Consider the following 12,500-nt stretch of genomic DNA (forward strand, 5'->3'; position numbering starts at 1 on the left):
AGTGAGTGAGTGTGTGTGTGTGTGTGTGTGTGTGTGTGTGTGTGTGTGTGTGTGTGTGTGTGTGTGTGTGTGTGTGTGTGTGCGCGTGCGTATGTGTGTGTGTTTGCGTACACGCGTGTGCTGTCATATATGGAACGGGGGTGGGTGGATATGTTTGGGTGGGTGGATATGTGCTTGCATGTGTGTGGCGTGCTTGGCAATTTTACTTCTTTCACCGCTGCATCGAAACGGCACATCGGAATCTCCGTGAAGGGCAATCCACAAGCAGACCGCGCATGCGTAACCCATGTTGCAGCAAGCCCGTAATTTGCATCTGCCTGATGTTGACATGAGTGATGGCTGGGCTGTGTGCCGCGCCGCCCGTGGCGCTCTAAACGGTAAACAAAGGAGGCGCGGCGGGACACAGCCTCAGCGCATTAAAAAGAATACAGCAAATCCTCGCGATGTTGATGCTGAAGATGAAGACGGAGGAGAAGATGATGACAGAAGATCTCAGCCATTAAGCATCTCGGAGGATCAGCCGCGGATCAGAGGGGAATAAAGCCAGCCCCCCCTCCCCCCTCCCCCCTTCCCCCGCAGCTTTGAATCGAGCGAGATGAGGCCGGTTATCAGAGCGGGCCCCCGGGGGACGACGCTCCGGGGAAGCCATCAGGAGGAGGCCGGGAATATCAAGGAGAAAGGTGAGGCCGAAGGAAGAAAGGCGAGGCCAGGAGAGAGGGGGGTGGGGTGGGGTGAAGCGACCGGGGGTGGGGTGGGGGGGGTGAAGCGAACGGGGAAGGGGAGAGGGGGACGGGGGTGGGGTGGGGGGGTGAAGCGAACGGGGGAGGGGAGGGGGGGACGGGGGTGGGGTGGGGGGTGAAGCGAAAGGGGGAGGGGAGAGAGAGACGGGGGTGGGGTGGGGGGGTGAAGCGAACGGGGGAGGGGAGGGGGGGACGGGGGTGGGGTGGGGTGGGGGGTGAAGCGAAAGGGGGAGGGGAGAGAGAGACGGGGGTGGGGTGGGGGGGTGAAGCGAACGGGGGAGGGGAGAGGGGGACGGGTGTGGGAGAGGGGTGAAGCGAACGGGGAAGGGGAGAGGGGGACGGGAGTGGGGTGGGGGGGTGAAGCGAACGGGGGAGGGGAGGGGGGGACGGGGGTGGGGGGGGTGAAGCGAACGGCGAAGGGGTGTGGGGGAGGGGAGGGGAGAAGGGAAGATAAAAGAGAGAGGAAGGCAGTTTGAGAAGGGGTGGGGGGTGGGGGGGGATTCGAAAATGTTCTGGACCTTTTTTCGGGAAGGGCGGCGAGCGATGCTGTCATGTGGCCCTTTCTGAAGGAGACTCCCATGGCGCCTTCCACGCACTGCTCGGTGATTTCACTGGCACGTAGCTAATGTCTGCCGTTTCCATAATCATTCATAAAATTCCCTTCGCACAAATACCCCAGACAGCGCCGGAGAAAACCCCGCCGCATCACACGAGTAGGACTTACTGACGTAGTTTTGTTCCCGAGCTGTGTTTTCTGAACTGCAAATGAACAACATGGCCGCGCTCCTGCTACCGCATTACACAGTGACTAATGACCGAGATTCGCCATCGTCATACTAAACAGCTATGACAGATGTACTGTTATTCCATGCGAATAGGAAGATATTCAGCAGAATTAACCACGCACTGTATATAAATATGTTAATAGAGGTCACTGATTAAAATTCATCTCTCGCAACAAATTCTGATGACGAGACATGCTGAGGTCGACGCGCCAAAAATACAGCGTTCGAACACCGGAATGAAGTTTGCCGCCGCCGACAGGAGGCAGCCTGGACATAACAATTTCTTACTTAACCAACAAAATGACACTTTGCTTCGATCAACACAATGCACTTGTGTCGATCGGGAATGCGCATATAAAGAAAATATCAAACACACGCGGCAAGTCAACAGATGCTGATTAAACTTTTCCTTAATTCAAAATTACGATTTCTACATAAAATCTTCCCAACAACAGGGTCAGGCCAGTAACTTGTCACATGAATGATGATCAAAAACTTGCATATTCTTGAATGCTTTCCGCGAAACACGACAAGAGAGGCAAAGCATCAGTCCTACTCGCACGCCCGTACTTTAAAGAGAATCTCCAAAACGGTGAGTTACGATGCGTCACATTTATGATTCAAAAACGTAAAAAGCACTAAATATTTTCAGCCATGGGACCTGCCCCCTTATGGCAGCTGAGTACACGAATCCAGCCCCCTTATGGCAGCCGAGTACACGAATCCAGCCCCCTTATGGCAGCCGAGTACACGAATCCAGCCCCCTTATGGCAGCTGAGTACACGAATCCCGCCCCCTTATGGCAGCTGAGTACACGAATCCCGCCCCCTTATGGCAGCCGAGTACACGAATCCCGCCCCCTTATGGCAGCCGAGTACACGAATCCCGCCCCCTTATGGCAGCCGAGTACACGAATCCCGCCCCCTTATGGCAGCCGAGTACACGAATCCCGCCCCCTTATGGCAGCTGAGGACACGAATCCCGCCCCCTTATGGCAGCTGAGGACACGAATCCCGCCCCCTTATGGCAGCTGAGGACACGAATCCCGCCCCCTTATGGCAGCCGAGTACACGAATCCCGCCCCCTTATGGCAGCCGAGTACACGAATCCCCCCCCCTTACGGCAGCCCCCTACACGCCTCCCGCCCCCTTATGGCAGCCGAGTACACGCGTCCCGCCCCCCTATGGCAGCTGAGGACACGAATCCCGCCCCCTTATGGCAGCTGAGGACACGAATCCCGCCCCCTTATGGCAGCTGAGGACACGAATCCCGCCCCCTTATGGCAGCCGAGTACGCCAATCCCCCCCCGTTATGGCACCCGAGTACCCGACCCGCGCCCCCTTATGGCCGCCGAGTACACCAATCCCGCCCCCCTATGGCATCCGAGTACACGAATCCCGCCCCCTTATGGCAGCTGAGTACACGAATCCCGCCCCCTTATGGCAGCTGAGGACACGAATCCCGCCCCCTTATGGCAGCTGAGGACACGAATCCCGCCCCCTTATGGCAGCCGAGTACACGAATCCCGCCCCCTTATGGCAGCCGAGTACACGAATCCCGCCCCCTTATGGCAGCCGAGTACACGAATCCCGCCCCCTTATGGCAGCCGAGTACACGAATCCCGCCCCCTTATGGCAGCCGAGTACACGAATCCCGCCCCCTTATGGCAGCCGAGTACACGAATCCCGCCCCCTTATGGCAGCCGAGTACACGAATCCCGCCCCCTTATGGCAGCTGAGTTCACGAATCCCGCCCCCTTATGGCAGCCGAGTACACGAATCCCGCCCCCTTATGGCAGCTGAGCACACGAATCCCGCCCCCTTATGGCAGCCGAGGACACGAATCCCGATATATAACCGTTGCAATCAACAGATCCAAGATTCATCACGATCTCACCACCCTGCTTTTCCAGAGCCATATCCGACACACTCAGGCTTGGCCATAACTCCCCGCTTCCAAAAATGAAATGATCAAAACATTAAATTTCTCCGCTCTGCGTTTGTCCGAATCTGGGTCAAAGAAAGGTCTTCTCTGAGAAATGGCAGCTTGGTCGCAGCCGCAATAACAGACTTTATTATGTGTCAATGGGCACACGAAAGAATGGAATTCCGGGAAAAATGATGAGAGGCTACAGAATCAGGAAAATATGAACAGCGGGGAAAGGAGAGACAGAAAAGAGAGAGGGAGGGAGGGAGGGAGGGAGAGAGGGAGGGAGGCAGGGAGGGAGGGAGTGAGGGAGGGAGGGAGAGAGGGAGGGAGAGAGGGAGAGAGAAATAAAGAGAGAAATAAAGAGAGAAATAAAGAGAGAAATAAAGAGAGAAATAAAGAGAGAAATACAGAGAGAGAAATAAAGAGAGAGAAATACAGAGAGAAAGAGAGAGAGAGAGAGAGAGGAGGGAGAGAGAGAGAGAAATAGAGGAGAGAGAGAGAGAGAGAGAGAGAGAGAGAGAGAGAGAGATAGAGAGAGAGAGAGAGAGAGAAAGAGAAAGAGAGAGAAAGAAAGAAAGAAAGCGAGAGAGAGAGAGAGAGAGAGAGAGAAAGAGTATTAGTGAATACGTAAGCAAATGAGTGCCTGCCTGACGGAGCGAGTGGGAGAGCGAGAGCGAGAGCGAGAGGGACAGAGGGCTAAGCCATTATTACACACACTGGGCTGTCGTCCCGTATTATTCCCTGACTCGGAAATATTATTGTCGCGTGCATTAGTGTGTCTTTGCAACAATGGAAGATTTAAGACACGTTGCACTGCCCGTGTCAGCGTTGTCTATTTTCAACTAGACTATGCTTAGGAGATGAATCAATGGGTTTACATGAAACACATACCTTTGTCTTTCCCTCCCTTTCACTTTCTCTCTCTCTCTCTCTCTCTCTCTCTCTCTCTCTCTCTCTCTCTCTCTCTCTCTCTCTCTCTCTCTCTCTCTCTCTCTCTCTCTCTCTCTCTCTGTTCCCTACCTCCTCTATACATACGCACTGTATATTAATATGTTAATAAAGGTTACGGATTAAAATTCATCTCTCGCAACAAATTCTGACGACGAGACATGCTGAGGTCGACACGCCAAACATACAGCGTTCGAACACCGGAATGAAGTTTGCCGCCGCCGACAGCAGGCAGCCTGGACATAACAATTTCTTACTAAACAACAAAACGACGCTTTGCTTCGATCAACACAATGCACTCGTGTCGATCGGGAATGCGCATATAAAGAAAATATCAAACGCACGCGGCAAGTCAACAGATGCTGGCAAACTTTTATTTGATTCATAATTACAATTTCTTTATAAAATCTTCCCAACAACAGGGTCAGACCAGTAACACACACACACACACACACACACACACACACACACACACACACACACACACACATATATATATATATATATATATATATATATATATATATATATATATATATATATATATATATAGAGAGAGAGAGAGAGAGAGAGAGAGAGAGAGAGAGAGAGGAGCAAACACACAAACAAACAACTGCAAAGACATTTGTACTAATTAAACTCAGATGGCAGAAATGCTGGCTTACGGTTTACTTACACCTGTGCCTAATTTCACGATGACTACCTACTGCCGAGAGACGTTAGTGCTCACCTGACTTCCTCCAGAAACGAAAAAAAAAAAAAAAAGTCAGTCGGAACCGATTTTGTGTTATCCGGAGACACTCGATTCCGGTTCTGGCCATCCGAGGTCAAAGTGTATTGCCGACATAGCCGTGTGGCCGTGTTGCGTCGGGCGAAACCACGCACGTGAGCGGTAGTTCAAGCGTGTAAGGCAGGCAGGCACACGCACACGCACACGCACACGCACACGCACACGCACACGCACACGCACACGCACACGCACACGCACACGCACACGCACACGCACACGCACACACACACACACACACACACACACACACACACACACACACAGAGGAACTACGGGGCGCCTTGACAAAGTGCCACGGCTTGACTTCATTAGGTCAGTCATGGCGTTCTGAGGCCTCGTGGCGTGACAGCAAAATATCTGATCTTTGTGGAGACGCCCGATTTACGTGGCTGGCATCGGAGGGGGGGGGGGGACTTGTCTTCGTTGTCAGTGTTACTGTAGATAATAGTAATGATGATGATGATAACGAGTGTCTATGATAATAATGATGATAACGATGATGACAGTGACTTTGATAACAGTGATGATAACAATGATGACAACGATAGCGATAATGGTAGTGACGATGATGATAATGATAACGATAATGACAGTGACAATGATAATCATGATAAATATAATGCCTGACAATGATAAAGATGATAATTATGTTAATGATAGTGATAATACTGGCAATGAGGCTTCTTTTTGTTATGTAATTGTTGTTGTTCCTCTTTATTATTTCCATTGGTTTCATCATATTTTTTCCTCCCCAAAAGTGTTATTTTTACCGTTATTATTTGTATCAGTGCATTGTTTATTTTGCATTTTTGGCAATTATAGGTGAACATATGAATGTTTTCACGTTATATTTTAGTGTAAATGGCACGCTTTTGCATCAGTGAATAGCCGCGTCGTTAGTGCTGGATGACCATTTTTCATGAATGGTGCATGATATCGTTATTAATGAAAGCGTAAATCATTATGCGAATATTGCAGCATCATTTTGCTATTATTTTTTTCCGATATTTATATGATGGTGTAAGATTAATTATGCAGTCGTTTTCATGAACTTTTTTTGCCAAAGTTAAAAAAAAATTTTCCCTGGCACCACGAATTGCAAGGACAGAATTATCAGATTTAGAATCCAGTGCGTCTCGGATTTTTATCCTGACTTTGAACATTCGGAGGGAAAAAAAAAAGGATTCTCTTTCGAAATCTCTGTTGCCCTAATGATCGCCTCTTAAAAAAAGGAAAAAATATACGGGAGAATAATTAATCATGCGTGCTTATAACGATCTGATTAAATTCATAAGTAGCCTTGATCGTAATTACGGCCGCTCTTATACGCACTCAGGACCAGATGACTCACATTCATCACGCGGGGAGCTGGGGAGGGGGAGGGGGAGGGGGAAGGGGAGAGGGAGAGGGAGAGGGAGAAGGAGAGGGAGAGGGAGAAGGAGAGGGAGAGGGAGAGGGAGAGGGAGAGGGAAGAGGGAGAGGGAGGGGGAGAGGGAGAGGGAGGGGGAGAGGAAGAGGGAGAAGGAGAGGGAGAGGGAGAAGGAGAGGGAAGGGGTGATGGGAGGGGAGGAGGGAGAGGGAGGGGAGAGAGGGAGGGAGGGAGAGGGAGAGGGAGAGGGAAGAGGGAAGAGAGAAAGGGAAGGGGAAGAGGGAGAGGGAGGGGGAGGGAGAGAGGGAGAGGAAGAGGAAGAGGAAGAGGGAGAAGGAGAGGGAAAGGGAGAGGGGGAGAGGGAGAGGGAGAGGGAAGGGGGGGTGGGAGAGGCGGAGGGAGAGGGAGAGGGAGAGGGAAGGGGGGATGGGAGGGGAGGAGGGAGAGGGAGAGGGAGAGGGAAGGGGGGATGGGAGGGGAGGAGGGAGAGGGAGAGGGAGAGGGAAGGGGAAGGGGGGATGGGAGGGGAGGAGGGGAAAGCGGAGCAGGAGAGGTTAGGGAGGGGATGGCGGGAGGAATGGACGGGAGAGGTAAGTAAGCATTGGAGAAAAAGAGAGGTGGCACGAGAATGAAATGAGGGGAAGGTGGAAGGGGGAGAGGAGAGAGCGGGAGAGGTGGGGGGAGAATAGAGGAAGAGAGAGAGACAAAAAGGAAATTTAAACGGGGGGAAAGGGTAGAGAGAAGAGAGAAGAAATAAAGGAAGGAAAATGAACGAAGGCGGAAGGGGGGATTTTAGAAGGATCAGGAGACGGACGGGGAATGAAAGGTGGCCGTGAAGGGAGCGGGCGAGGTCGTCGGGGAGGGGAGGGGGCGAGTAAAGAAAGAAAGAGAATTTACGAACACTCACAACTAAAACGTGTCAGGACTGTTTCCTCCGCCGTTGCCTCCAGAGCTCCGGCCATTGCAGTGAATCAAGAGGAGCAGGCAGCGTCGAGATATGACGTAGGAGCCGGCGTGCATGTTCTCCAAGATACGGCCACGAGGTCGAGAAGTCCGGGTCGGAGGACGCGGCGCTTCGGGTGAGTTCATGTCTGGCGAAGTTACGAGTGTTGTTTAACGAGTTCCGGCGCGTGTTTGGCGCCCTCGCCCCACAAGCATCGTTAAAGTTCGCGCCTCTCCTCTGTCAGCTGGGGCGCTGTGCCTGACTCACCGGCCCTCCCGCCATGAATCAATTTACTCCCAGCCAGCATGAGGACGCGGTGTTTTGCATTTCCTTTATGTCCGTCAAATCTGCCAGGAGAACAATATTCACTTCGAGTCCCACTTCGCACTCGGTCTGTACTCGAGGTATAGATCCTAGTTTTGGCACACCTTGCTTCCTTTGTATGTGTGACGCAGCTTCACACTGCAGCCAAGAATGCATAAGAGTTGTTTTCCTGTCCCTCCCGCGGCACCTTCCCCCTCATGTCTTGCCTTCGATCCAACCGCTAATGCATCCTCGGCCATCCGTGTAACTTAGGAGTTCGTAGCATCGTCGTCTGAGTGTTACTTGACGTTTTTACCATCAGGGTTTCTCTATAAAATTTACTGTCGTTACTTTATTATTTTTTCAACCGCAGTAGAATACGTCAAAGCCAGCTGATAATCTCATTCACCTTTTCCCAGCTGCAGCGATGACTGAGGATCCTCTGAGTGCTGTAGACTGATTTTCTTCGTCTTTTCCAGGTTGGCAAGTGATGGTGGTTGCCAATGTTCCTGAACCCGTGGTATGGCAGCCAGCAGGGCGGGGGCGTGGCCAGCCAGCAGCAGCATGGGGGCATTAGTGGTCTCAATCTCCAGCAGCAGGAGCAGGAACCGAGCCACCTGCTGCAGGCGCTGCTGGAGCGCCTGCAGTCCCGCCTCCGCCCTGGCTGGACACCCCACATCACCCGGGAAGGACGTGTCTATTATTGCAAGTAAGTAGTCGATTGCATTCTTGTTGGTTTCAGGGTCGCGCTTCAACAAGGATAGTGCATTTTATGCACGATTATTTTATTTCGATATTATTTAAATACACACCCCATACTTCATTTCCCTCACCTTGTAATACGAGTCGCAATATACTGTTAAAAGTCATGGGTGGCATAAGGGATCGTAAGTGAAAAAGTTTATTTTAAATTGACAGCATTCCCAAGCGGCACGTAAGTGACAGGCCTCGACGTTTATTCCCAGCGGTCGTTCCATTATGTGATTCACGGCGATAACTTTTTTGTTGGGAAATGGTGAAGTAGTTTACCTTCCGCTTGAGAATTCCGGTGGCCTGCTAAACGGAGTGCGAAAAGGAGATACTGACTGGGAGGGTTAAACCGCCATTAGCTGCCGGTGTCAACAGAAGTAAGTCTGTATTCCGGTTAATGAAAAACAAACAGGCTGAGGTTAAAGGTGAATAATCGGGACGGAAGAGGAGCCCGGCCGAAGGTGGCCGCAGCGACGAGCATTCGATATTGGTCTCCCGAAGGTGGTCGTGGGGATGATAAACCATGTCGTTCCCAAAGACGGCCTCGTATAATCTGGCGCCGTTTGTACGCGTCACTCAAACAATTGGCGTGCGGGGGAAATCTCCCTGTAATTCTGGCGAAATTTTGTCCCTGCGGGAGGAGAGGGGGAGGTCTGGCCCCTTTCATGCTCACTCGCCGTCTAATTTTATTTGAGAGTCCTCATTTGATTTGCCCCGATTTTTGCCGCCATGCCGAGGAGTGGAGCGCACGCGAGACTTCTCATCACCGTGACGAGCTGGGCCGCGGCGGCAGGGATCGTCAACTCTCACTCGTCTCCAGCCTTGTTTGTCTGAGCTAACAGAACCGTGCTATTTATTTCCCAGTTCCTGACTCGATTTTTCCTCCTCTTTTTTAAGGGGGAGACGGGGATTAATCTCTTAAATCAGCTGCGTCTCGACTCGCGCACACAGCGAAGAGATGAAACGGAGTGGGCGGAGGGGCGTGTCCTCCTCCCCCGGGCCGAGGGCGAGGGGGAGGAGGACCCCGGCCGGGACTTCGGCCCCGTGCATTGGGGGGGAGTCGAGCGTGAAGGTCGGAAACTCCGGCTAAAAGATTAGTCCTGCGACAAGGATACGGTCCGCGGCCTCGAGGACTAATTCTGACTTTAAAGCCTGGTAATGGATTTATGTGCGTATCGATCACGAAGGAGGAAGGAGCCGGCGGTTCGAGAACGCCGAAGATCGGGGAGCGATTCCTCAGCGGAGACGACGAAAAAAAAAAGGAGAACGAATTAAACAAGATAGGAAGAGATTACGGACGGGAATAAGGTGAGCGGAGACCCCTTTATCATGCTTGGCAAAGAAAATCCAATTACGACTGGCTTACCAGGGATTCTCTCCGGAGAGCGAGTAGGTTGTACTGAAGATGAAAGAAGATTTGGGCTCGCAGGAGGAGGCTGAGGGAATTGTGAAATGGCAAGAACCAGCGTATTAGCCGCGGTATTGGGCGGTCCGCCGGGATTGCTGTCTCCCGGATAGGAGGGATGGGCTGGGAGGATACACTCGCGCGCGCACACGGCATGGGAGGACACGAATGCGCACGCACATGCATTCGCACACACAACACATACACATATATACATAACACACACACATATACATAACACACACTCACACATACACATAACACACACACACACACACACATAACACACACACACACACACATATACACAACACACACACACATATACATAACACACACACATACATAACCCACAAACATAAACATAACACACACACATATACAGAACACACACACACACATCTACGCACGCACATACATAACATGCGCACATATACATAACACATACACACACATATATAACACACACATACATAACACACACACATACATAACACACGTACAGACACACACACACATACATAACACACGTACAGACACACACACACATACATAACACACACACACACATACATAACACACACACATACCTAACACACGTACAGACACACACACACATACATAACACACGTACAGACACACGCACACACATACATAACACACGTACAGACACACACACACACATACATAACACACGTACAGACACACACACATACATACATAACACACACATACATAACACACACACATACCACGTACACACACATAACACGTACACACACATAACACGTACACACACATAACACACGTACACACACATAACACACACACACACACACACACACACACATACATACACACACACGCACACACACACACACACACACACACACACACACACACACACACACACACACACACACACACACACACACACACACACACACACACACACACACGGACCCATTTCCCTGATAAGATGAGCGCGTTTCAATGTAACTCAAGGACTTTCGTGAATCTCTCTCTCCTCGCCGTTATCTCCTGCCTCTCTCTTATCTCATGTCTCTCGCTTATCTCATGCCTCTCATTTATCTCATGCCTCTCGCTTATCTCATGCCTCTCGCTTATCTCATGCCTCTCTCTTATCTCATGCCTCTCTCTCTCTTATCTCATGCCTCTCTCTCTCTTATCTCATGCCTCTCTCTTATCTCATGCCTCTCTCTTATCTCATGCCTCTCTCTTATCTCCTGCCTCTTTCTTATCTCCTGCCTCTCTCTTATCTCATGCCTCTCTCTTATCTCCTCTCTCTCTCTTATCTCATCCTCTCCGTTATCCGTTATCGCGTGTTGTCACTTCCTGGGCTCCTCGAAAGGGCCGAAGGGAGAGTAAAGAAAGGCCTGGATAGCTTTATTATTATTGCTGTTGCTTTAATTCGTCTGTGTGTGTGTGTGTGAGTGTTTATATGTCTGTGTGCATGTGATTGCGTGTGTGTGTGTGTGTGTGTTTATATGTCTGTGTGCATGTGATTGTGTGTGTGCGTGTGTTTCTTTGTCTGTGCATGTGTGGTTATATGTCTATGTGCATGTGATTGTGTGTGTGCGTGTTTCTGTGTCTGTGTGCGTGTGTTTCTGTGTCTGTGTGCGTATGTTTCTCTATGTATGTGTGTGTGTGTTTCTGTGTGTGCATGTGTTTCTGTGATTGTGTACATGTGATTGTGTGTATGTGTTTCTGTGTGTGAATGTGTTTCTGTGATTGTGTACATGTGAGTGTGTGTGTGTGTGTGTGTGTGTGTGTTTCAGTGTGTGTGTGCATGTATTTCTGTGTCGGTGGTTCTGTGTGTATGTGTGCATGTATTTCCGTCTGTATGTGTGTGTGTGTGCGTGTGTTTCTGTGTCTGTGTGCGTGTTTCCGTGTCTGTATGCGTGTGTTTCTGTCCGTGTGCGTGTGTTTCTGTGTCTGTGTGCGTGTGTGATCATTTTCTTAGATATATTAAAGTGAATGCGTAATACACAAAGGCGAATATGCTCAACAAATCTGCACCATACGCAGTTTAGACAAGTATATCATAGAATTGAGATGGACATAAAAAACGACGATTTATTCCGTCCGAACGTCAATTTAAGGTCGATAAGGTTCATTGTATCTGCATAATTTTGCATATAATTTATCCAAAACATGTCGTCACTTATATACACGCTTGTCCTTTTTTATATTCTGTATGTATATAGCTTGATTGATTGATATACAAATTGACAGCCAGATAGATAGATTGATTGATAGATAGTCGATAAGATTGATTATGTCTGCTTAATTTTAAATATAATTTATCCAAAACATGTCACTTATATACACGCTTGTCCTTTTTTATATTCTGTATATGTATAGATTGATTGATTGATATACAGATAGACAGACAGATTGATAGATAGATAGATAGATAGTCGATATGGTTGATTATATCTGCATAATTTTATATATAATTTATCCAAAACATGTCACCTATATACACACTTTTTATATTCTGTATGTATATAGCTT

At 49.7% G+C, this 12,500-nt stretch overlaps 1 protein-coding gene across 1 annotated transcript in view; it reads left to right on the forward strand.

Moving 5' to 3' along the window:
• The window catches only part of LOC113800342 (serine-rich adhesin for platelets), a 631,319-nt gene that overhangs the window by 195,246 nt on the left and 423,573 nt on the right, over positions 1-12,500 (forward strand). Inside the window, exon 3 of the mRNA XM_070132707.1 lies at positions 8,287-8,516. Coding sequence (XP_069988808.1) covers positions 8,311-8,516 — 206 coding nt within the window. The 5' untranslated portion in view covers positions 8,287-8,310. The remainder of the gene's footprint in view (positions 1-8,286; positions 8,517-12,500) is intronic.

Source organism: Penaeus vannamei, chromosome 18, assembly GCF_042767895.1.
Source record: "Penaeus vannamei isolate JL-2024 chromosome 18, ASM4276789v1, whole genome shotgun sequence".
Taxonomy (NCBI): Eukaryota; Metazoa; Arthropoda; class Malacostraca; order Decapoda; family Penaeidae; genus Penaeus; species Penaeus vannamei.